This window comes from Eumetopias jubatus, unplaced genomic scaffold (genome assembly GCF_037043125.1).
Source record: "Eumetopias jubatus isolate StellerSeaLion01/CBP00866 unplaced genomic scaffold, mEumJub1_p1.0 scaffold_1, whole genome shotgun sequence".
Taxonomy (NCBI): domain Eukaryota; kingdom Metazoa; phylum Chordata; class Mammalia; order Carnivora; family Otariidae; genus Eumetopias; species Eumetopias jubatus.
Genome location: NW_028274807.1, coordinates 107,100,580 through 107,128,012, shown reverse-complemented (window position 1 = coordinate 107,128,012; position 27,433 = coordinate 107,100,580). Strand labels below are relative to the sequence as shown.

The 27,433-nt window shown below is 38.2% G+C and overlaps 1 protein-coding gene and 1 pseudogene across 1 annotated transcript in view; one reads left to right on the top strand and one right to left on the bottom strand.

The window, feature by feature from the left end:
- The window catches only part of MME (membrane metalloendopeptidase), a 104,578-nt gene that overhangs the window by 64,170 nt on the left and 12,975 nt on the right, over positions 1-27,433 (top strand). The window contains exons 16-18 of the mRNA XM_028103129.2: positions 334-437; positions 19,819-19,877; positions 26,029-26,148. Coding sequence (XP_027958930.1) covers positions 334-437; positions 19,819-19,877; positions 26,029-26,148 — 283 coding nt within the window. The remainder of the gene's footprint in view (positions 1-333; positions 438-19,818; positions 19,878-26,028; positions 26,149-27,433) is intronic.
- LOC148165045 (divergent paired-related homeobox pseudogene) lies at positions 4,846-5,316 on the bottom strand (annotated as a pseudogene).

Here is a 27,433-nt window from a genome sequence, read left to right as displayed (position 1 = left end):
GAAGCGCTAAGAACAGTGCCCTGGACATAGTAAGTACTAAATTAAGAATGGACTCTTGTCTCATCTGTCATGTAAGGGTTAATGTCAATATAGGAAAGCTTGTCTGACACTTGGTTTCATTTGATTAGTTACAGAAGAATAGGCTAAAGTAGTGATTCAGTTAAAGCAGCAGTGATCTGTAATATAGAACTAGGCTAATGAGAATTAAATCCTTCTTTGGTAAGTTTTAATGCTTTCTGTTAACTTTATTAACTGATACAATTTAAGAACATATCTCCTATGCTTTTAGCAAAAATTTTGACTAATTTTCCCAAAATCTTTTATGTAATATAGTTGAACTACAGGGAAGATGAATACTTTGAGAACATAATTCAAAACTTGAAGTTCAGCCAAAATAAACAGCTAAAGAAGCTCCGAGAAAAGGTGGACAAGGATGAGTATGTTTTTGTTTGTTTGTTTCATATATATTCATTCAGAAAAGGGGCTTTGTCCCTCATAGTTGGGTTAAGAAAAAGAAGTCGGTTTAAAATAATGTTAAAAAAGTACAATGTCTGTCAATGGAGTGAGTACCTCCAAGAGCATCTAAGACTCTCATAGTAGAGATGGGTCAAAGATTTAAGAAAATTAAAAATTTTTTTATTAAGGTGTCCTCAGGCTACCCCCATTTCTTTGGTTTCCTCTCATTTACTGCCTATTTCCTCTACTCTGGACAAGTTTCTCAAGAACGCCTTAGCCTAGGTAACCCAGAGCTCTTTCAAGCTTTCTGTGAGACTGTTACCTGTTTGTGGACAAGTTTCTCAAGAACACCCTAGCCTGGGGCACCTGGGTGGCTCAGTCATTAAGCGTCTGCCTTCGGCTCAGGTCATGATCCTTGGGTCCTGGGATCAAGCCCCACGTCAGGCTCCCCGCTTCACGGGAAGCCTGTTTCTCCCTCTCCCACTCCCCCTGCTTGTGTTCCCTCTCTGGCTGTCTCTCTCTCTCTGTGTGTGTCAAATAAATAAAATCTTAAAAAAAAAAAAAAAAGAACACCTTAGCCTAAGTAACCCAGAGCTCCTGCAAGCCTTCTGTGAGGCCTCACCTACAATACTGAGAATGGTCTTGCACCCCCAGCCCCACCTGTTTTCCATGGGCCAGTCATCACACAGCCCCATCCCCTTCCTAGACTGCTCCTTGTAACACCCTCAACCTTGTGGCAGCCAAATAGATCATGGGAGTCGCCTTCAAAGTCTCTTCATCTCTGCTTATTAGTGGCATTCTTACTTCATATTAACATTAACAGTTTAGTCTTAAGTTTTCAACTAAATGGGTGTGGCTAACATATTTATTAACGTGTGTTTGTGCACTTAGATCCCTAGAGCTGCTTATATTGACTTTTTCTTGCTAGGCTCTTAGCTCCTGGAGAAGAGGGGCTATCGTTCCTTTTGACTGTTTAGCACAGTGCTGAACACATAGAAGGTTTTTCAGTTAAAACCGAATGAATGAATGAATGAATGAGCAAATGAAAAATAAACATACTACCTTGATTTGCATGGTAATGGACAAAATAATGCCAGTGAGGTGCTTGGTTTATTCATGTGCTCATTTATTCTTTCATTTATTCATTTATTAAACTACTATTCTAGAACACTAAGTCCAGGTGTCATTGGGAACTAGTAGAATCAAAGGTGAACCTTGATTATATTATATTATATTGCATTACAAGGACATGATATAATAAACTCTACCACCAGAAAGGAAATGTTGTGTCAGGAAAGGTACAAAGTGAGAGTGGACTGTTTGATGGCAGGCTGTTCTGTTCCCAGTTAAACCAAGAACAGGTTGAACAAAATTCCTAAATGACAATGCCAATACATTTTAATCCCTACAGAACATTTGAATATGTCAGGTACCCTGAAAGAGAGACTGATTTCTTTTGCTCACCTCAGGGTTTATACTGCAGCAAATGTTGTATTGTCTGGTGCTAAAAACAGGGCTGCAAAGGCTGGAGAATGTTGTGCCCTAGCTAGCAAAGAAGGAAGGAGAATGGGTGCATATGGTTTGTGTTATAATCAGTTGTGAAAACCTATTTCTAGAAACCCACAAAAAGTCACCAAAAAGAATATGCAGTGGGTAAATTTATAATCTGAGAAGTTTCTTACAAGTCTGAAGATTTTCATTTCTTTAAAAATACATATGCTCACAATTCATAATTGTCAGTACCGTGTAAAATATCTACAGAGAAATATTGTCAGGTGGTGTTTCTGAAAATAGCTAATATAACCTGCACCCATATGACACCAGAAGACTGTTTCATAATTTTAAAAATAGTTGTTGAATTATTACTTGATGTTTTCTTTTGAAGTTAATGCAGTCCAAAGTTCTATAATCATTTTGTAATACAGTTTGCATTTTTCATTCCCTTTCATCATATGTGTTGATTTTCTCCTGAGTCCTCTTCCCTTATAATAATCACAAGTGAAAGCTGTGTACAATATTTTTTTTAAAGATTTTATTTATTTATTTGAGAGAGAGAGAGCACAAGCAGGGGTAGCAGCAGAGGGAGAGGGAGAAGCAGATTCCCCACTGAGCAGGGAGCCCAATGTGGGGCTTGATCCTAGGACCCAGAGATCATGACCTGAGCCTAAGGCAGATGTTTAACCAAGTGAGCCACCCAGGTGCCCTTACAATATTTTAATGAATGTTTCATCGGTAGCATGCATAGCTCACTAGAACATTTTGGGCCCTTCCCATGAGTTTTTTGATAGTCAATCACAAGTGCAATATGTCTTCTAAGGTCTTCTGTGCCATGCCAGCCTAGTTTCTTTTTCTTCTCCTTCTTCTGCCTGTGTACTGAGTACAAGGGTTCTAAACTCTGGCTACACATCAGACTCGTCTGGGGGGCAATAGAAATAGTACTGAGGCCTCAACTTCACCACCCTCACTTGTGATGTACTTGCCTGTGGATGGAGACCCGGATACTGGTATCTTTTTCAGTACCACCCCCCCAACTTCAGGTGAGAACCCCTGAGTTAGTGTTAGCTCCTTTTTGTTAATGATACTGTCCTTTATTAATTTTGTGAATTTTTTTACAGGGTGAAGCTTTAATTTGGCAATTTAGGTTTAAAATTTATTTTTTTTTAAGATTTTATTTATTTATTTGACAGAGAGAGCGAGCACAAACAGGGGGAGTGGCAGGCAGAGGGAGAAGCAGGCTCCCTACTGAGCAAGGAGCCTGATGCGGGACTCGATCCCAGGACTCTGGGATCATGACCCGAGCCAAAGGCAGAGGCTTAACTGACTGAGCCTCCCAGGCCCTCCTAAAATTTATTTTTTGTTTTCCCAAATGTTGCAAGCACTTTTGACAATTATCACATCAAATCATTAGGACTGTACAGTTCCTTGTATTTTTTGAGGTTTCTTGTAGTGATGGTTTTGGACCCATTTTGTAACTGGTTAATAGTAAGAAAGTCACTATGTTTTCCTTACTTTTTTATGTAGCACCAAGTTCAAATCCTCACTGTGTCTGTCCAGGCAGAAAACATCTACTGTGTCTACTCTGTTCTCGTTGTTTGTAGTTACCTCTCAGAGAATTACATTTTCAGATGCTCAGGTCCTCACTGCCACGGTCTTGCAGGAGAAATAGGTGTCCATACCCACAACTGAGGGGACAGAGATGAGAAAAACTATTGATTATGTAGGGTTTGCACGGTAGGGTATTGTAGAGAAATGATGTATTAAATTTTCGAGGCAGCAATTAATTTAAATTAATTCAGTCGATTATCCAAATAATAAACTTCTGGACCTTTTTTTTTCCTCACTGAGCAAACTCGTGTGCTTCTTGGCATCTTCTACCATTGTTAGGACCACTGAATATTTGTACCTGGCCCAGATTCATTTGCTGAGCTTCAAACCCAAATGTCTAGCTACCTATGAAACACTTCTATGTAGGTGTTCCACTGACCCTACAAACACAGCATTTGCCATTTTGGGCAAAAATTGATCATCTTTCTCCCCATATCCTCATATTTCCCCATACTTTCATCAACTTTCATCTTATTGCTATCAAGACAGAAATCAGGAACTCATCATTCTAGACTGATCCCTCTCTCTCATCTCTGACATTTGACAGTGATATCTACTTCAAATCCCCATTCACAAAAAAAGTTTATGCCCACCAGCTGCTATTTAAATATTATATACGTATTGTGAGGGGATCTGCATCTTATCATCTCCATGGTCACTGACTAAATTCAGACATGTCTCATTGTTCACCAGAGTTATTACAAATTTTTTCCTAATCTTATCACCAGTCATCTTATTTTCCTTCAGCTTATTCTCCATACTATGGCCCTAGAGATTTTTTTATTTTTTATTTTTATTTATTTTTTTAGAAGTCCCATTATATGTATTTATTGAGATATAATTTAAAATTTTTTTCTCCAGCTTTAATGAGATACAGTTGTCACACAACACTGTGCAAGTTTAAGGTGTACAGTATGTTGATTTGATACATTTATATATTGCAAAATAATTACCACCGTGACATTAGCTAACACCTCCATCCTGTCACATGATTGTTTGTTTTTTGTGGTGTGCATAATAATAGAGTTACAGATCTGTGTCTTTGGATGAATTTATACATCCAGGTTACTGCCATCCTAATTACAACATGAAACATCCCCATCCCAATGTTTGTTTAGCACCTCTTTCCGCTCAATTCCACCACATGGGCACTTTTGTGTCTTTTTTCTTTCACAGAGATATTTTTGAAATGCATCCATATTGCACAGATCTTGTATCTGTCTTTTGTATGGGAATCATTGCAAATCATTACAATATCTGACCTTTTGTGTCTAGCTTCTCTCGTTAAGTTCTTTGTGGAGATGAAGAACCAAAAGAATTAGCAGTGAAGCTTATGGAAAGAGTTTGAGATTCCATAATGGACAAAGGGAGTAAATGTTAGGATCTTGGCAGTAGCCAAAATGGACTATTGTGTGGCCAACAGAATGGTCTGGGAGAGCCTTAAAATTGGAGCATAGGCTGAGTTGGAAGGAAGGTATCGGGTGATCTGTATAAACCAGGGAAGCAGGGTAGGCACCATCAGGGGGTGCTGGAGGTGCATCCATGTTTCTCGGAAGAGCTGGTCTTGACTTCCACCCCAGCTAATTGCTGTTGTTTGAGTTTCCTGAGTTTTGCTTTATGAGTCTTGAACCAAACCTGCGGTACCGTGGGATGTATCTCCAGTTTTGAGGCTATTTCTTTCTGAAGGCTGGGAGCGGGGTATGGGTTCTTGCTGAACAAGAATTCCAGATCTGCCAGTTGTTTCTCAGTGAACATTGTTCATTTCCTTTGGGAATGCTTCTGGTGCTTTCCTTTAGGAAGGTCCCCTGCACCTGACATCCTGATCTAGATGTGTTCACATGTACTGGTCCTGTGTCAAGCCTAGAGATTTGTTTTAAAGACACAGATTGAGTCCTGTTATTTCCTGATGAAAACCTTTCAGGATATCCGTGTTGCCTGTCTCATGAAACAGGTACAAAGCTCTGTATTCCTCCCACTAGCTCTCCAGAATTCCTTTAGATTCACCCTACCCCCACCTCCAGCGTTACCCAAAGCTCCAGCCATAGGAATTATTTTAAGTGATTGCTCCATCTTTTCTTCCTCCTTGTCCCTTACCTTGGACCACCCTTTCTGCCCTTGTTCATCTAACAGAAACCTATACATTGTTGGACTCAACTGGAACGTTACTTCCTTATTCATAGCACCCCATTGCATTTTTCTTTTCACCTTTCCCTGCACTAGCCCTTGTTAAAAGCAGAACACCATGCATTTCTGTCACTAGAGCTTGAACACTGATGAACGGAATGTAGACACTTCCTCAGTGTTTATGGGGTTCAAAAATGTTACAATAGCCAGTTTGTGATCATGCTAATGAAGTTGACTCAGCTGCTAAGGGTAAAGGTTATCGCATCCCACCATTTCGCCATCATGGTTGGTGAAGTTAGGCAATAGCTCTCTGCTGTTCTCCCTGTTTAAGAGATTCAAAAAATTGAGAAAGTCAGGAAGTCTGTACGTGATATACCTGATTTAACCATTTCACTAAAACGGCCTCCTGCCCATTTGAGCAGCTGACAATTGCAAAGGGCAGGGATTTAAATTTAAAAAGCTTGGTTCTTGCGGTTTCTGAGTGCCTAGTGTTTTCCAAAATTACCTCAAACATTATGTTCTCTGGGTTTTTGGTGCCAGTTTGTAAAGAATTTCAAATATGTCATATTATCAGATAATAATAGTGCTAAATTGAGGATATAATATCCGTTGGCAAAATTACTTAGATATGATCTATAATGATTTACTTCCGGGAACATGATTATTCACTTAGAGTCAATAGAAAAAACAAAACTCTAAAAAGAAAAAAGTGCACAAGAACAATAACAAAAAAAGAATTCCTTTTTTGTTTTTTATTTTATTTAAAGTTTTTATTTATTTATTTGACAGAGAGAGACACAGTGAGAGAAGGAACACAACCAGGGAGTGTGGGAGAGGGAGAAGCAGGCTTCCCGCCGAGCAAGGAGCCCGATGTGGGGCTCGATCCCAGGACACTGGGATCATGACCTGAGTCGAAGGCAGACGCTTAACGACTGAGCCACGCAGGCACCCCTCTTGTTTTTTAGACTTGATGTTATTCTGTTCGTTTTCTAGGACAGAACTTTCTGTGATATCATTGTGATGTGGCAGTGTTTGTAAATCATGACCACTGAGCCACGGAGTTACTATAAACTACAAAGACTTATTTCATTGCTGTATCTTTCCCACTGTTATGCATCAAAATAAAAACAGAGACATTGACAGGAACCAGTACAATAAGCATTTTATTGAGTGGCTGCCACGTGCAAAGCACTATGCTAAGCACTATAAAGGATGCAGAGGAATAAAATGTAGCCCTGCATCCAGGAGCTCACCATCTAGGGCAAGAAACAAGTGAGTAACAATTATATCGGATAAAAGGCAGAGTTTGGTTGGTGCTATTAACAAAGAAACAAAGTGCTAGGACAGCATCTTTTTTTTTTTTTTTTTTTAAGATTTTATCTTTATTTGAGACAGAGAGAGAGCACAAGCAGAGGGAGAAGCAGGCTCCCGGCTGAACAAGGAGCCCAATGGGGGACTCGATCCCAGGACCCTGGCATCATGACCTGAGCCGAAGGCAGATGCTTAACCGACTGAGCCACCCAGGCGCCCCAACATGTCAGCATTTAAATTAATATGGATGAGACCAGAGGAGTCTCTAGAATTAAAACAAAACAGAATGGTTGGTTCATTTGTCTTCCCCTTTCTTTCTTCAAGCCTGCTGTTTTTTTCTGATCTGAGCTAATTGGGTGACAGCAGTCCCCCAAACAAGCAGTTGGCCCCCTTGAGGCTGGCAGTGCAACAGCTGTGGCTCTCTGTGGTTTTTCCTGAAAGGCCAACACCACCAAAAACGACAAGAAGGTTGGCACCTGTGAAGTGACACTGTAGTTTTGCCACTGCAGTGAGTCATGAGCTCTCTCAGTGTCCTGGTGCTGCCATTTACCACCTGTGGCCTTTTAAAAGGCATGCAGTTTCCTTATTTATAAAATGAGCGGGTTGATTTAGACTGTATAACATCTCTAAGGTTCTTTCCAGCATTAAGACTCTATGGCCCTAACTGTGAAGGTTGATAAGAGCCAAACAGTTTTCCTCCTTGGCTTCTACACATCAAGTGACTCAAGAGAAAAGGAACATACTTTCCAGAGGTAGAGAAGTACCTCACTTCTTTATAAAATATCCCTTCTGGGGGCGCCTGGGTGGCTCAGTCAGTTAAGCGTCTGCCTTCGGCTCAGGTCATGATCCCGGGGTCCTGCGATCGAGTCCCACGTCAGACTCCCTGCTCAGTGCAGAACCTGCTTCTTCTCCCTCTGCCTGCCGCTCCCCCTGCTTGTGCTCTCTCTCTCCCACAAATAAATAAATAAAATCTTTTTAAAAATAAAAATAAATAATACCGAAAAAAAATCCCTTCTGATGCTTCCCCTTCACTATATTATTTCTAGAGCCAGTCTTCTTTCTCATGAAGTCCTGTATCAGTGAGCTTGGTTATCCAAAGAAAAACAGTATGGAGGGCTATTATATTATATATGTGGGCATTATATATATTATGTAAGTTATATATGGGTAAATGAGGTGGTACAGAGGTGGCGTTGATAGGAACTGTCCAGGGTGGGTGTGCAGAGTGCTGGAAACTTGAGACACAAATGAATCTCCATGAGCATAGATATGTGGGGAAGATTTACAAAAAAGATTATTTGGCTCATCAAGTATTACTGAGCCAGAAAGACAGAATAACAGCTAGACCAAACTTGGACAAATCATTCTACTTCCCCATGTCAGTATCAGCCTTGGAATGCTCATGTTCTACACATGTTGTAATAGATTAAAATTTTAGATTTCCAATCTTTTATGCTCCCATTAAACTGACAGGCTTTGTGCTTTTACAGTGTGTTTTGGGACCATAAGCAAAACACATTTTAGTAGTAAAAACATTTCTGCTTTTTTTTTTTAATTAAGTTTTTTTGTTTTAATTCCAGTATAGTTAACATACAGTGTTATATTCGTTTCAGGTTTTACAGTATAGTGATTCAGCCATTCTGTACATTACTTAGTGCTCATCATGATAGGGGTAAAACATTTCTGCTTTTTTTTTTTTTAGGATTTTATTTATTTATTTATTTATTTATTTGAGAGAGAAAGAGAGCATGAGCTGGGGGAGAGGGAGAAGGAGACTCCCCACTGAGCAGGGAGCCCAATGCAGGTCTCAATCCCAGGACCCCAGGATCATGACCTGAGCTGAAGGCAGACGCTTAACCGACTGAGCCACCCAGGTGCCCCCATTTCTGCTTTTTTAATTAGCATCCAAGGAAGGTTTGGTTTGGTTTTGTTTTTAGAGGGGAAGGGGAAATAGAGAGGGCAATTAAATAATTTAAAGAATGAAGTTTTAAACTAGGAGAATTTTGCAAAAGAATTCTGGAATCTTTACACTGGTGCACCATCTTGAGGGGATGATGTTCAGTTGGTGCATGGTTCTTGGTGGCCATGGCTCTCTACAGCCTGCATAGCAGCAGTGCCTCACCTAGGCCTAGTGCCTTCCCCCCTCCAGCATCCCAGGATGAGAGGGTCATCTCTCTTGGAGGACACATTGAGTGCCTCTCATGTTCCCTAAACTGTTCTAAGCCCTAGAGATACAATTGAGAACGCAGCGTGAAATAAACAAGTGAGACTATATCAAACCAAAGAGTTTTTGCACAGCAAAGGAAATAATGAACAGAATGAAAAAGCAGCCTATGAAGTGGGAGAAAATAGGGCAAATCATATTTCTGGTAAGATGTTAATCTCCAAAACATATAAGGAACTTCTAAAACTCAATAACGACAAAAGCAATAAGCCAATTTAAAAATAGGCTAAGGGCTTGAATAGACATTTCTCCAAAGAAGACATACAAATGGCCAACAGACACATGAAAAGATGCTCAACATCACTAGTCATCAGGGAAAGGCAGGTCAAAATCACAGTGAGCTAATACATCACTGCTGTCAGGATGATCATGATAAAACAAACAAAAAAGACAAGTATTGGTAAAGGATGTGGAGAAATTGGAGCCCTTGCACACCATTGGTAGGAATGCAAAGTGGTGCAGTTGCTATGGAAAACAGTATGGGTTTCCTCAAAAAATTAGAATAGAACTACTGTATGACCCAGCAAGCCCCCTTCTAAATATATATCCAAAAGAATTGAAATCAGTATCTCTAAGGGATATTTGCCCTCCCATGTTTATTACACCATTCATAACAGCTAAGATGTGGAAACAACTTGTTTCCATTGACAGATGAATGAATAAAGAAAAGGTAGTATATGCGAACAATGGAATACCAGTTAGCCTTTAAAGAGAAGGAGACTCTGCAATATACAGCAACATGGATGAACATGAGGACATTATGCCAAATGAAATAAGCCAGACAGGCAAAACCAAATACTGCATGATTCCACTTATATGAGATATCTAAAAGAGCCAAATTCATAAAATCAAAGAATGGAATTGTGATCACCAGGGACTGGAGGAGAGGGCGGTTACTAATCAGCAGGTATAAAGTTTAACTTAAGCAAGATGAATAACCTCTAGAGATCTTCTGTACAGCATTGTATCTACAGTTTACAATAATGTATACTTCAATGTGGTAAAATGTGTTAAAAAGATAGATCTTCTGGTACATGTTCTTACTACAATTTTTAAAAAAAGAACATCACTGCCTTCATGGAGTTACTGTCTAATAGAGCTAGACAGACAATAATGTCAAGTTATATCATTGCTAAGGGTTATATGGGATGGAAGAAGTTTCAGTTCTTTCCTGAAAGATCACAAGATTATTCTAAATCAGGAAAAAAGTCACCAAAAGAAAATTCTGACAGGGGTGCCTGGGTGGCTCAGTCGTTAAGCATCTGCCTTTGGCTCAGGTCGTGGTCACATGGTCCTGGGATCGAGCCCCGCATTGGTCTCCCTGCTCAGTGGGAAGCCTGCTTCTCCCTCACCCACTCTCCCTACTTGTGTTCCTTCTCTTGCAGTGTCTCTCTCTGTCAAATAAATAAATAAAATATTTTTATAAAAAAAGAAAGAAAATTCTGACAGAAGTGATCCACCCACCCATATATTTCCCAGTTTGGGAATTTCTCTGAATTTGGTATATCACATAAGTGAAGGTGCCATACATCTGTGCATATAAATGTACAAGTTTGTGCCTTGTTGCCAAACTTAGAACCACATGCAATTGGTTGACTTCTAGGGGGGAAAACCAGGTTAGTGATTTCTGTTGCATTTGGTTGAAAGAGAAGTGGATTCTCCCAATGTCATGTAAGAATAGGAGTCAGAGTACTTCAGTTATGTTAACAACTCTTATGAAACAACAATGAATAGTTTAATGGGACCCTTTGGTCCTACTGTGCTTTTACCTTTGGGTAAAAAATACTGCCCTTTATGGAACAGTGGAAAGAGCTTGTGCTTTGCAGTCAGGTTAGGGATGGGGGGATGGTGGAATGTGGGAGTTAGACAGAGTGGGTGGCCCTGGGTTAAGATTCTTGCTCTGACACTTACTGTGTAAATTTCGACAACCTGCATAATATCTCTGAGCATCAAAGATTCCTTTACAAACTGAGGAAAATAACATCTATTTCTGCCTTATCAGGTGGTTGTATTATATATCGCATAATGTGCCTGTCATATAACTTAGGTGTTCATTAAATAGTAGCTGTTGTTTTAGTCTGGTCATGATGGGTCTTCTAGAAAGACTTCATGTAGCATAGACGTTGCATACTGAAGTGTATTAGGGTAAGGGGGAAACCTAAGTGTGAGGCAATTTTATTATTTATTTATTTATTTATTAACATATAATGTATTATTTGTTTCAGTGGTACAGGTCTGTGATTCATCAGTCTTACACAATTCACAGTGCTCACCATAGCACATACCCTCCCCAGTATCCATCACCCAGCCACCCCAACCCTCCCACCCCCCTGCACTTCAGCAACTCTCAGTTTGTTTCCTGAGATTAAGAGTTTCTTATGGTTGGTCTCCCTCTCTGGTTTCATCTTGTTTCATTTTTCCTTCCCTTCCCCTATGATCCTTTCTCTTGTTTCTCAAATTCCTCATATCAGTGAGATCATATGATAATTGTTTTTCTCTGATTGACTTATTTCGCTTAGCATAATAATACCCTCTAGTTCCATCCACTTCATTACAAATGGCAAGATTTCATTTTTTGATGGCTGCATAATATTCCATTGTGTACATATACCACATTTTCTTTATCCATTCATCTGTTGATGGACATCTAGGCTCTTTTGTGAGGCAATTTTAAAAGGAGCACTTTCAAAGGGGCAGTCCAAGATGGTGGCATAGGAAGATCCTGAACTCACTTCCTTCCATGTACACACTGAATCTACAGCTATATATAGAACAATTCCCTCTGATAAAGACCTGGAAACTAGCTGAATAGTTTCTTTATGACAAACAGTAAAAGGCCCAAATTGAGATGGGTGGGAGAGGCAGATAGGTGGCCTTGCCAGAAACCCATCCCTGGTACGGTGACCCACAATCAGGAGGGATTTCATAAATTCAGAGCTTCCTCCTGAGGAGTGAGGAGTTTGTTCCCCACCTCAGGCACCCCAACCCATGAGACCTGCAATGGAGAGATGTTGCCTGTGAAAACTAATGGGATTCAAATCCAAGAGATGCAAAGGGGTGGAGAGAATGGAGATAACTCTTTTAAAGGGCTCACCTGCAGACTCAATTCACTCCAGGGACCAGCACAAAAGTAGCAGTTTGAAAAGGGCCTAGACTATACGTGAAGGAAATTCATTTGCTAATCTTAATGCATCTGTTAAGGGCATTGGCCTGTTGGGACTCTGTGGGGACAGAGGCAGGGGTGGGTACTAGTTTTGCTCTCTCTACCTTGATAGCATATGCAAGAGTGCCTCACTCTGTGCTATTCTGCTGCCTTGCTGAAACCAGCGAGTGCACGCAGGAAACACAGAGGTGTTCCTTAATTAACTGGCTCTGGTGGCCAAGGGGCTTGTGTTCCTGGATTCCATAGGACTGTAACAATTTGAGAGATGGTTTTTGGCAGGCAAGCACCCTCAGGGCACTACACAGACGGCAGGTTGAAACACACGTCCAGTATTTCTATAAAAAGATCTGTTGTCGTGGAGCTTCAGTCTGAGCGGCAGATTTCAAGTTTGCCACAAATCTAGAGGCTATGGAGGCGCTCTCAGAGAATGTAGGCTGGAGGACACCATCTTTGTGCTCTCCCTCAGCCGCACTACATCTCCCCAGTACCTCCCAAAAAGGAGCTTATACACTCTTCTGAAGTACCAATTTTTATAACTATAACCCAGAGACACTTGCAGATCACTTGGTCTGGAGGCCAGCAGGGTTTATGATTGTAGTCCCTCAAAACTGTATATACTTGCACACTTCAGATATTGCTGCCTGAGGGCCTTCCAATCAACCTGAAACTGGGTACTAAAGAGATTCCACTCTTTGGAGCACTGACACATCTTGGCACACTATCAACAACTGGGACCTATGACGAATAAATCAGGTTGCTTTGACAATTGCAAAGCTTGAGAGGCAACAAAGACTTAGGGCAAAGTTGAAAGATAAGGTTCCTTTCCTACGCAAGACCACTCCTTCAACAGTTTTTTGCCTAATACATAGAAACAAACAGAAAGAGTCAAACAAAATGAGAAATCAGAGGAATATGTTCCAAATGAAAGCACAAGTTAAGACTTCAGGAAAAAAATTGTAGTGAAATGGAGATAACTAACTTATCTGATAAAGAGTTAAAAGTAATGGTTTTAAAGATGTCACCAAACTCAGGAGAGAAATGGAGGTGAAAGACCTGTACACCAAAAAAACATGGATGACAGAAATTGAAGAAGACACAAATAAATGGAAGGATATTCCATACCCCTGGATTGGAAGAATTAATAGTGTTAAGATGTCCGTATTACCAAAGCAATCTACAGGTTCAATGCAATCCTTATCAAAATTCCAAAGGTATTTTTCACAGAAACAGAACAAGATCCTAAAGTTTGTACAGAAAACACAAAAGATCCCAAATCACCAAAGCAATCTTGAGAGAGAAGATAAAAGCTGGAGGTATCATGCTCCCTAATATCCAACTATATTACAAAGGTATAGCAATAAAAAAAAAAGTATGGTATTGGCCCAAGAACAGATACATAGATCAATGGAACAACAGGGAGCCCAGAAATAAATCCACACATATATGGTAGTTAATATATGACAGAAGAGGCAAGAATATACTGGGAAGGATAATCTCTTCAATAAATTGTATTGGGAAAACTGGCCACATGCAAAAGAATAAAACTAGAGAAATATACCATACACAAAAATTACCTCAAAATAGATTAAAGACTTCAATGTAGGACCTGAAACCCTTAAAATTCCTAGAAGAAAACCTAGGCAGTAAACCTGGACATTGGTCTTGGGAATGATTTTCTTGGATCTGACTCCAAAAGCAAAAATAAACAGTGGGACTACATCAGATTAAAAGCTTCTGCAAAGGAAACCATTAACTCAACAAAAGTCACCTACTGAATGGGGGAATATATTTGCAAATCATATATACAATAAGAGGTTAATATCCAAAATACATACACACACACACACACATATATATGTGTGTGTATATGTGTGTGTGTGTCTATGTATATACCACAATCCAATTAAAAAATGGGCAGAGGATCTGAATAAACATTTTTCCAAAGAAGACCTACAAGATGGCTAACAGGCACATGAAATGATGCTCAATGTTACTAATCAGGGAAATGCAAATCAATCACAATGAGATATTACCTCCACCTATTAGAATGATGATTGCCAAAAAGAAAAAATAAGTGTTGTCCGGAGAACTCTTGTGCACTATTAGTGAAAATATAAATTTGTGCAGCCACTGTGGAAAACAGTATAGCGTTTCCTAAAAGTACACATGGAACTCTACCATATGATCCAGCAATTCCAATTCTTGGTATTTATTCAAAGAAAATAATAACACTAATTTAGAAAGATATATGCACTCCTTATATCTATTGCAGCATTATTTACAATAGCTAAGATATGGAAACAACCTAAGTGTTCATTGATGGATGAATGGATACAGAAGATGTGAGATATATATATATATATATATATTTATACATATACATCATACACACACACACACACACACACATATACACAATGGAATACTACTCAGCCATAAAAAAGAGCGAAATCTTGCCATTTCTGACAATGTGGATGGAATTTGATGGTATTATGCTAAGGGAAATGAGGCAGATAGAGAAAAACAGATACTGTATGATTTCCCTTATATGTGGAACCTAAAAAACAAATGAACAAACAAAACTCATAGATACATAAAACAGAATGGTACTTGCCAGGGTGGCAGAGGGTGGTTTGAGGGTGGGTAATAGAGGTAGAGGGGATCAAGATGTATAAACTTCCAGTTATAAAATAATTAGTCATAGGGATGTAATGTACAGCATGCTGATTCTAGTCAATGGAATTGTTTTCTTAATTCCTTTTTGAACTGTTCATTGCTAGTGTATATAAATAAAAGTGAGTTTTGTATATTGAAGATAAGTAAATAAAAATGAGCACTTATATTTTAAAGAGTTTGGCAAGGAAATGGCATTCATCATCGTACTGAGCTGGAGCGGAAGATGAGAGGCTCCCCTTTCCCTTTAGTTTACATATGCCTTTCCGAATTGTATCACTTTGTAAGTGTATTAGGAAAAAGTCAGAAAAACATGCTGTGCCTTAGTTTCTATACCTGAAAACTGGAGGTGTCATCTGTCTTCTATGACTGGCTTGAAAGATGGATGGTATCTAGGAAACTCTGAAGGCTTGGTGAGAGAATATGAATAAATGTAAAGGGTTACAGTGGTTACTGCAGTTGCAAAATGAGAATTCTCCTTTCCACCAGTACTTGAGGGAAATAGAGAAAATCATTGTTTTGTACTGCTGATTTTAAAGGACTTGCTCTGGGACCACTAGATGCTGGGAAACTGAACGCTTTTAGGGAAAGGGGCATTAACAATTTTGTTGTTTTAAGTTTGAAAGTTACACATGAGTGGGTAAAAGAGGCGTTTTACTCCAGGTGCTTTTGCAATCCAGTGGGTTTATTACATCCAAAAGTCTGCAGGATCAGGCTGTCGACTTCTGCCTTTTTTCCTTGCTGTAAAAATGATGTCTTTGTGCTTTCATTTCCTCACCTCCTGGCTTCTTCAGGGTAATAAGAGATAGAAGAGAAACACCTGGTCCCCCTCTCAAGGGTATTTCAGTTGTATTTCCCATCCACACTGTTAGCTCAGCTTTGAGGGCCATGCTACTTATAGGGGCCCTTCTTTGTTCTGTTGAATGCCTCCAAACAAGAATCAGTTCACCTGACAAAATTATGGCTCCAAAATTAAAAATAAAGTTCTCCTCTTTCTTGCTTTCCTATTCCTCACTGAACACCACATACACCCAAACCCCTACACACAGAGACCATGGGAGGCTGGAAGAAAAATCAAAGAACAGGGTACTACTTCATCTCTTGGGTTTGATACCTGCTCCAGGAGGCTGCTAGTGTCTGGCCTCCAGTCTGGACTTGAAAGGTATTCTCAAGTAACCTGCACTTTCCAGTATTTTAGGGCGAGAATCACCTCCATTTGGTTTTCTCTTCTGTCGTGCAGTTTCTCTTTTCTGTGCTGCTATTTAGCATCAAATTTCTGTGTCCCATAAATGGAAGCTTTTCCCGAAACTTTGGGCTGCATCCAAATCAGAATAACTTATAGTTTTTGTTACATCACCATTTAACTTGAAAAATATTTTCTTTGCCCTAATTTAGCTTTTACTGTAACGTAATGAGATATTTCATGATTGACCAGACGTATTAGACATTGAACCTCTAGCTGTTATCATCATTTTATTTAAGATGTAATGATCCAGGGGTGCACCCTGGGTGGATCAGCCTGTTAAGTGGCTGCCTCTTGGTTTTAGCTCAGGTCATGATCTCAGGGTCCTGGGATAGAGCCCTGTGTCCTGGCTCCCCGCTCAACAGGGAGTCTGCTTAAGGATTCTCTCCCTCTCCCTCTGCCCCACCCCTCACTCACACGCATGCGCTCTCTCTCTCTCGCTCTCGCTCTCAAATAAATAAATAAATCTTAAAAAAAAAAAAAAGATGTAATGGTCCGATCATAGTACTATAGGTTCCTGTCATTCCCAGGAACAGTATGCTCTGTGCTTTTGAATCTGGGTACTCACCCAGGGGTGGTGGTCTGATGATGCATGGTGAAAGTTCTCAAGGAAGAAAAGGCAAACACTACACACCCGTGCTCTGTGAACTAACCACCATAATTCTAATTTTATTTGAGAGTTCTGTGGTCATAAATAGCTTCGTATTTTCTTGAAAGTATAACTCACCGTGGACATTTTAATATGTAAAACACTCCCTCCTGGAAAGTTATAAACATGAATCAAAATGCAATCTTAAACCCCTCACGGTAATAGAAGAGCAGAAAAGCACTAAAACAAAGGTATGACATTTATTTTTACAAAAGGAATAAACATGAAAAGGGTGTATAAACTTCATCTATGCCCTGCTTTTGAGTTCTGTTGTTGTGTGAAACATTAGTTTCATATATCTAACTCCTTCCCTCTGTACTCTACTTATTTTAAGAACACATTTTGGATTGGCACATTGTGTCTTTCCTTTTTAGCGTATGCCTGAGTTCAGAACCAGTTTGCCTATTATTTGTGATTACCTGTAAGAGTCCATGCAGAGTATACTGTTACTAAATCAGTTCATAATGGAGAAACTGAACCTTAAAACAACTGAGATCTGGAAACATGTCAAATCAATTTTATAACAATTAAAATTAATAATTTTAAGCTATTTATGCATAAAATCTGCTGCCATATTTGCTATCAAAATGTTGAGGACACATCAGAAATGCCTTTCTAAAGAGTCACTGTAAGGAATGCTGTTTCTCCTCACGGGGAGCATGAGCACATATTCCATTTTGTCCCTCCTGCCAGACAACTTAGAACCATACTTGAACCTAAGTCATAATAACTCTGTGAATATAGGTAAACATAGTCCTGATAAATCATTTTTCCTGATCATGATTTTTACTTATATAAGTATTTCCTTTTGTAATGCTTTTTGGTCACGCAAACAAAATCTACTTGTTCTGTATAGTTCCTGATCTCTTGATTTTAGTCTTACCACCCCCGGGTTTGCATATTTTTGTTGTGAGTCGTCACAAATCATGTGGAAATTGAGTAGAGTTGAATTAAAATAAATACAATTATATGCTTGTAATCCTCAACCTGCAAGAAATTAAAATACTGATGACTCAGCTGTGATGAAATTGGGACAAACTGCTGTATCAGTCACACCATCCTGTTTGAAAATATTCTTCTCTTTTTAAAATGACAGTGACATCAAACTAAAGAAACACATTGATCAACCATCTCCCCTCTGTCTTCAAACTTATTTTCTTTCTGAAGAAAAATTCACAGAAATGTTATCTGGATTTTTTTTAATTCCCCAATTTTTTATATGAATGTCTTCATCATGTTATTGGAGATAAAGCCCATACTTAATTAGAATTTATCAGTTATATGTGGCCCTCTCTCAGTTCTTTTTGAGAGATCAAAATAAGACTCCCATTTGACATCCCACAATAGTTACTGAAATTGTAGCTAAAATGCTGACATGGGCAGCTGACTTTGTACTGCTTACCTTGCAAAGCAGGGTCTGGAAACAGTTCTGATTTAATCTCATTGTACTGATTACTGTAAACTCCTTCAATAAGTAGGATAATAATTGCCCATTAATTGTTGTCCTGAAGGTGGTATAACTACAATGAAGCCATTAGCTAATAATATAGGATTGTCTTAAGTGTATACATGTGTGCTGACATTTAAGAGGTTATCTGAAGTCAAGAATTGTACATTTTTCATTGACTGTATAAAAATATATGTAATGGTCCATTAAGATGGGGATATTACTCCTGTTGCAAAAAGGTGCATAACAATGATTTTGTTTTTTATTTTATTGAAGTATGGTTGACATACTATGTTACATTAATTTCAGGTGTACAACACAATGATTCTGCAACTCTATGCATTATGCTATGCTCACCACAAGTGTAGCTGCCATCTGTCATCATAGAACCCTATTGTAATACCACTGACTATATTCCCTGTGCTGTGCCTTTCATCCCTGTGACTTACTCATTCCATAACTGGAAGTCTATACCTCCCACTCCCCTTCACCCATTTTGCTCATGCCCCCACACCCCTCCTCTCTGGCAATCGCCAGTCGGTTCTCTGTATTTATGAGTCTGTTTTTGCTTTTTGTTTGTTCATTTGTTTTGTTTTTTAGATTCCACATATAAGTGAAATCATGTGGTATTTGCCTTTCTCTGCTTGACATCTTTCACTTAGCATAATACTCTCTAGGCTAATCTATGTTGCCACAAATAGTACGATCTCATTCTTTTGTAAGGCTGAGTAATATTCCAACAATGATTATTGTTATGCCATCATCATAACATCTGAGCAGAAAGACATGGGAACGTTGGCACCTACAGACAGACAGACAAATCTACTTATGAACAACCTGGATTTCATTTTGCAGTTTTCATACAAATGTATACCTTTGCTCAATTAGCTGGAATGCTGCATTAAAAAAAAAAAAAAACTTAAGATGGCAGTAATCAGAGACAGATTACCCGAAACTAACTACCTGACAAGGGGATATCTCAGTGTCAAAATAAACTAGGAAATTAAGAAAAATTTATACTTGAATCTGAAGTTTTAACAACTTGAATTTCAATATTCTGTCAACTGCTCCAGAATTGTTGGTATACTTACCTAGTATTAGGAACATAAAGGTAAACATATTTCAATATAATGTCAATCCATTTGCAATTTCCAAAAAGATACATCTGAATGGGTTTGCTTCCACAAAAATTCATACAAGTGAGGTGATGGATTGTAGACCTGGATATATTCTGATTTTTCAAGAAGTAGAAATACTTTCAAATGAGATATCTCACCTAGTGAGCTAATATTAATTTGTTGATCATATTTCACACAGAAAGTTAAGATTCATCTTGGAATAGTAATAATGCTTTTATTGTGGTGAGCAGATTGAATCAGATACTAATAGTATAATCTGTAACGAGTTCTTATGTTTTCCATAGGTGGATAAGCGGAGCAGCTGTAGTCAATGCATTTTACTCTTCAGGCAGAAATCAGATAGGTAAGGCCTATTCCTAAATAATTCTTTAATATGCCTCTGTTGTTACCAACTTGTAGTGCATTGCATGTCCAATTTATAGTACTCCCCATAAAAGCACAGCTGAGGCTGAATTACTGATTTATTGAATATACTCCTTGAAAGTAAATGCATCCATGTACCTCATTTCACTATAGTAGCAAATTTTAAGTTAGTACAAATTACATTAAGTGATTTTCTTTCTTTTGCAATGTTCTCATTTGTGGCTAAGTGGTTTATCTTATGTCTAAGTGCTTTTATTTTATTTCTAAATACTTTTTAAACATCTCTTATAACTCCATTAAGTTATATTGACTTTAGGACTCCTTAAGCATCAAAATCTTAAAGGGTTTAAGGTTCCAAGAACCAGCTTTGCAGAGATCCAGTTCTCCTGGCAATTCTGTAAGCTGGCTCTGGTGGAGATGGTCCTGATCTGTATCACCTATTTTTCTAGACAACTCCAAATGTCTCAGAAAGTTGAAAAGTCGGTTATATTAGGTTGAACCGTGTGAGATTGCATTTACTTAACTACTTTTAATAAAAAAAGAAAAAAATATATGCTCACTAATAGTAATACTATAGGAATCTGTAGAAATTAATACTTGAGTGAATGATATAATGAATAACTAAATGGCCTACTATAACAAAGATATATTGATTCTCTTCCTGGGAAGACCTTGAGATCTTTAAATTCTTTCTTAAGCATTACATAGCTAGACCCGTTTTTTCCCAAGGATTTTAAATATGTAGAAAGGCACCCAACAGTTTCAGTACTACCGAGGGTATACTAAACAAACCCTACAATCAGCTTCTCCGGGTGCACCTAGTTCAGCCCTTCATTTCTAAGTGCAATCAGGAATCAAAAGGGAAGATAATTTCAGCATTATTCTAAAGTAAACATCTCAGAGTCTGCCCTGAACCTCAATTTTTCATGAATTCTGTTACTAATTAGATTAGATTAGAAATGATGAAAAATCCTGCTAGATTTTTCATACAAATTTTAAAAGAAATTATGACCTTTATTTTATTTTAAAGTTTGATTGTAGCTTTCCCCATTGCTTTTAAACCTAGGAAGAGTTAAAGTAAGAAACTATCTACATTTTCTTCTAGTATTTTTATGGTCTTTATTTTTTAAATGAATCTTTAATCCATCTGGAATTTATTTTGGTTCATGACATGAAAATGAATTATATAAAATAATCAGAAAAGTTTGTTTATATAACATATAAATAATAAGGAAGGCATGTGCACCTATCAAAACCAATTAGCTCAAAGTCTAAGCTAATACATTTCCTAGCTAGTGCAATGATTACCTAAACTCAGACCAGCGCCTGTTTAATGATCAACTCAGAACCCGTGCAGTCTATCTTTTGCAATGTATTCCCAGAAACCATTCAGACCCTTTCTTAGAAGCATCTTTCTCTCTGCAGAGGCTTCCCTTTGTTTTTTGTTTTGTTCTTTGAGAAAGAGAGAGAGCATGCATGTTCGCACACGTGTGTGGGGGTGGGAGGCAGGGAGTCGAGGGGAGGGACAGAAAGAATCTTAAGCAGGCTCCACACCCAGCACAGCAGGGCTTGATCTCATGACCCTGAGATCATGACCTGAGCCGAAATCAAGAGTCTGAGGCTTAACTGACGGAGCCACCCAGGCGCCCCCACTTTGAAGCCTTCTTTTTGATATTCAGTAGTTCTGTCAGTGTAAGATGATTCTGGACTTGAACTTAAACAGGATAATGACCTTTTTTAATGGAATTCCAAGGCAAAGGGAGACAGCCTGGCCTTTGTTCTGTATTAGGATAGACTAAGGGATATAGCTTCATTTTAATCCAGCTCAGGAAGGACCCTGGATCCTATCAGACCTGATACTGATTCATTCCAACAAGAAGACCCATATAGACCCTCAGTAGGGGTTCATCCCTTCAGCCCCTCTGTAGAGCAGATCCACACAGTTTAGATCAAGACAGTAACTTGCTTGGTTCTGAATTACCCCATATCCCTGGAGCCAGCTCAAAATTGGTTCACCTCAGAGATTCCCTGATCAGAGAAGACCAGGGAATGTTCTCAGTTTGAACTTAATACCCTCAAACCAAAGAAGCACATGGCAAAAGGAAAAAGAAGGTAAAAGTGGCCCAACATTTCACAAAATAGTTATCCTCTGAATAATCAAGAATTGGCTACAATAAGCATTCTTAATAAGAAAGACCTTTTAAAGACTCTCAAGATAAATGTATCAGATAGAAATTCGAAATCTGAAAAATTGTTAAAGTCTTTTCATATGCTTATCTGCTAATAACAGCAGTTCAGAAGAGGGGAAAGTGTCATGCAAGACAAGAAATCTTTGACGTGTACATTTTCTCTTTGAGAATTCTTTTAAATCTTCAAAGTGGGGATTGTCTTAAATAAAAGTAATTGAAGATCCAGACCTTCATCTTTCTTCTTAATCTCAGGAAACAAACTGAGGGTTGCTGGAGTGGTGGGGGGTGGGAGGGATGGGGTGGCTGGGTGATAGACATTGGGGAGGGTATGGCTATTGTGAACGCTGTGAATTGTGTAAGACTGTTGAATCACAGACCTGTACCTCTGAAAAAAATAATACATTATATGTCAATAAAAAAATTTTTTTTAATTTAAAAAAGAAAGAAATCCTTCAAAAGAAAAGTGAGTTTGTGGCTATGCGTGTGTGTGTGTGTCTGTTTACATACATACAACTTTTAATTTTGATATGATGCATTATAGAATTAGAATTGGTATAGAATAGCATATGTCTCGGGATGCCTGGGTGGCTCAGTCGGTTAAGCTCTGCCTTTGGCTTGGATCGTGAACCCAGAGTTCAGGGATTGAGCCCCGAATCGGGCTCCCTGCTTGGTGGGGAGTCTACTTCTCCCTCTACCTCTCCGCCAACTTGTGCTCTCTCTCAAATAAATAAATAAAATCTTTAAAAAAAAATAGCATATGTCTCACAAATGACCCTTCCATCCTCACACAAATACCTTAAATTAGATCACATGCAATTTCTCATGGGATTGGCCTTTCTATGTTATGGCAAAAAAGAACTTGTTTTATTATCATATAAGGAGTTATTCATATTAATAATTTCTTCTTTTTAATTCAATTCCAACCACTTTTTGTTATAACTCACACAGATAGGCTATATTCTAAATTTTATGCACCCCTGCCACTTCACGTCAATTAAAAAAAAAAAATCAATTTCCCAGACAGGAAGGCATACCGAAAGTGTTTAATTCACTGTCTCTTATTCCCCACACATTTGTTCCATAGAGCTTCAGAAACCTTCTATGGATTATTTAGTGTATTCAGCCTGGGTGGTGTATGACTACCTTGAAATAATTAAATTTTGTAAAGTTACCTTACTTGTTCTTAGGAATCTTATTTTCAGACTTGAAAATCAAGAGCAAATGTTTCCAAACATATTGATATCCATTTAATGTAAAAAATAATATTTAACTTTTTCCACCCAAAATTGATTTTACCTGATGTCATCTAACTTTATATCAAAGATTCTAAAATTGAATTGTTTGCAGCCTTAAAAAACTAAACCCGGGAAGTGAGGGCATGGGAGATAGGAAGAAACATAATTTTTTGTTTCATGGACCAATGACTTATTTAATTAACTAACTTGCTGACAATCATGAACATAAAAAATGTACAACTAAGCTGTTGGTTGTTATCAAGTTATGAAGTCTACTAGTAACAGCAATTGGCTAATGGGGAAAATCCTCATCACTGAGATTTAGCTGACAGTGTAAAAGGAGAAATCATAATTTGCAAAGCTGAACTTGAAGGCTAGTATTTAATATGAGCCATAAAAATCTTATCACTTGGGGCGCCTGGGTGGCTCAGTTGGTTAAGTGACTGCCTTCGGCTCAGGTCATGATCCTGGAGTCCCGGGATCGAGTCCCACATCGGGCTCCTGCTCAGCAGGGAGTCAGCTTCTCCCTCTGACCCTCTTCCCTCTCATGCTCTCTATCTCTCATTCTCTCTCTCTCAAATAAATAAATGAAATCTTTAGAAAAAAATCTTATCACTTGCCTGAAGAATGACATATCAGGATGTAATTAAAGCAGCAGGATCTTTACAGTTAATGTTTAGTCTTGATAGCACGTTTCATAAGAACATTTTATATAAAAAGTGGATTTTAATCAAAGTACATAGTGTGGGAGATAGTATTCACTTTAAGTTAATAAAGTACTGCACATAATTTTAATACGTTAAGCTAAAAATAATTTCTTGGCACTGTTGATAACTCAGGCAGCTATATGTGAGGTATAACTTTCATCAAAATCCTCCAAGGGCAGCAATATTTATTTTCTAATTATTTTGTCATTTGGATGTTATGGCAACTTTCCAGATTTTTTTTTAAGTTCTGAAGAGCACTTAAATTGTCCAGCATATTTTTAAAGTCTCCTCTGTAAACATCTAATATTTATCTTTGAAATCCATGCCAGGCTCAGCCATATTCTCCCCACCTGAAAGATAAAGAAACAACATTTGCTACTATGTGAACTCGATCTTAGATTTCTTAAGGTCAGGGCCCTTCTCTTGTGTTCTTGGAGTCCCACATAGTGATCCCTTAGGGCTTTATATGCAATAGGTGTTGATGCTAAAGATTTTTTTTTATTACAGAACATAATTCAGTAGATACTAGAATTTTAAAACATGAAAGATGAAATTGCTAAGTTATGAGCATTATGAGCAGAGGAGAGGGCATGAGAGAGATGAAGTAGAAGAGGACCACGGAGTCAAAGGTCAGGAAGAAGATGCTGTATTTAGTTAGAAAGCATCACAGCCATCCTTTGGAAGGCTTTTTAGAAGGGAGTGATAATGACCAAAGTTACACTTTAATCTGGCTGCAGGATGGATTAGATTTAGGATAGGTTATAGTTGGGTGAGACAGGAAATGGAAAGATCATGTAGGAAATCAAGTAATTCTTAAGACAAAGAATGATAATAGGAGGTGGGATGATGGCAATGAGACTGATAGGAGGAAATAAACACAAGAGATGCTCCTAGAAGGAAGGTACATGACCTGGTCTTTTCCTAAGTAGACGGTGTAAGACTTGGTAAAAAACAAATACATAAAATACCTAAAAAATAAAAAAATAGGTATGTAAGAGAAGTAGAAAATGTTCATGTCGTGTGATTGAGACCCTTCAAATGCCACTAGTAGAAATAAAGTCAAGAGAGTGATGGCTTAGAAGAGAAAATGATGAGTTTGATGTTTGACACATGAAATTTAAAGTTTGTGAGACATCTAAGTGTAGAAAGCTAGCTAAGTTAATGCAGATGTCAGCGTAGACATAAAAAATAGGTGATTTATTTATTCAGTAGTCTCTGGGACACCATGGTAAATTTATTTGCTCACTCATTTATCGTTGATTATTCACCTATCAACATATTTCCTAAGCACCTATTGTGTTCCAGGCATCATTCTAGCTTTAGGTGCTGGACATAATGAGTAAAAAAAACAAATGGACTCAACAAATAAACAAACAAATATACATTTAGACACACAAATGTCTGCTCTCAAAGGACTGATATTTGAGGTGCTGGAGCAGGTGAGGATGATAAGAAAGACAACAACCAAAAATGAGGAAATAAATAGCCATAGATGCCTTGTTGAAAATAACATAGGGCAATGTGGTTGGGGGATGCCTCCGATTGAGTAGTTCTGTTTATTTAACAAGCTATTGTAGATGGATAAAATGTTAGAGATGACATTAAAAATGATACTTGTGTTATTTTTTTTAAAAAAGTAGTATTTGTGTTATTAAGTAACTGTTTCTCCCAAATATTTGCTGTGGGGAAAAGTCCTTCTGAGTGAAGATGATAATTTCCCCTAGCTCCAAACTCCTCGTAGTTCTGCTAACAATCTTAGCAGAGTTTGTAAAGTGAATTGTGATTATAAATCATAGATCATGGTGCCGCTTTGGGATGAACTCTTTGTTGTCATCAATCATAAAAGACCTACATTTGTTTCATCACAGAAGATTTTTGTATACAATTAAGTGAAACTGACAAAACTGGGAAGTGTAGCTCAGCAGGCAGAAAGCCCAGCCCAGGCCTGCCATCAAAGAAGAATGCCACAGATCATCTTTAACCATTTTCTTTCCTTGTAGTCTTCCCAGCTGGCATTCTGCAACCCCCCTTCTTCAGTGCCCAGCAGTCTAACTCGTTGAACTACGGGGGTATCGGCATGGTCATAGGACATGAAATCACCCATGGCTTCGATGACAATGGTAAAGTTCAGTGGACACTTTCCTTTGGCTGAGACACATCCTAATAAACCTGAATAGAGTTATTATACTTGATCAATACAAGAACACATTTAATCATCAGGGTATCATTGGCTAATAATCATACTCTTAGCGTTCCCTTTAAATTGTTGCTTAAGAAGATCAGAAATGTCTAGTTGTAAGATGAGCACTGTGTGCTTTGCACTCTGACAGAATAACATAAATATTCACATTGAGAAAACACTGTGATGTTTGTCAACACCAATGATAATGTTTGGTCTTATTTCATGATTGTTTACGTATTATCTATCTGGACTTCTAGAGGACAGGATTCATGTCTTAAAATCAGATATAAAATCAAAAAGTAAGGTGCCTGTAAGACTTTTAAACTGCTAATAGACAGGGCCTTTTTTTTTTTTTTTTGCACCCTTTACCTAATTCAGGACTTTGCAAATAATGGACACTTAAATGTTTATATGCTGCCTCAAATGGCAAAAAGAGATTTAGAGTTTCGACGAAATTTGAGAGGCATAGAAGTAAAGACATGAGATACATAGGGAAGTGATAGTTGAAGCTAGGACAAAAATTGGTTTGCAAGTGGAGAGAAGATAGGAAGAAAATAATAGAAAATAATTAAGCCTTAACTAGAATAAACTTTAATGCCATATAAAGAAAAGGTGACAAGAAGGGTACAATTTTGGAAAGGACTTACTACATGTCTATTAACTCAATTCAAGTATATAATAATTTTCTCAGGTGGGTACTAATACCACTTCCATTTTTTTTTAATAGAAAAAAGTAGAGGCGCATGAAAGACTTGCTCGAAGTTACAAAGCTAGGAAATTAGTGGAATCAGGATGTGAGTTCAAGTAGTTTATCTTTGTAGCCCTCTTCTCATTCACTACATCATAAGTAACTACTTAAAAGGATGATAAAATGAAGTATTAAAACATGGCATCTAACAAATGCCACTGTAGCTCAAAAAAGGGAAAGATCGAGGTATTTAGGTTTAGCAGGAAAGCTCTAGGAGGAAGGACGACTCTTTCTTTGTGCTTGAAGTAGAGGGAAACTCTGAGTCCTCAGTGTCTCATGAGGGCTTTGAGATAGGAAATGAATGCAGAACAAAAAGAGTGTTTTTCAATCTCAAAATATCAAATTAAACAGACTTGGTCCATATGAAAACCATCCAAGAGAAACAAGGCACGATTTCAGGAGTGGCTTAGCTGGTGGCCTTGGCTGAGATATCAGGAACCACGTAGGTACAAAGCCTGGATCAATACTAAGGCCC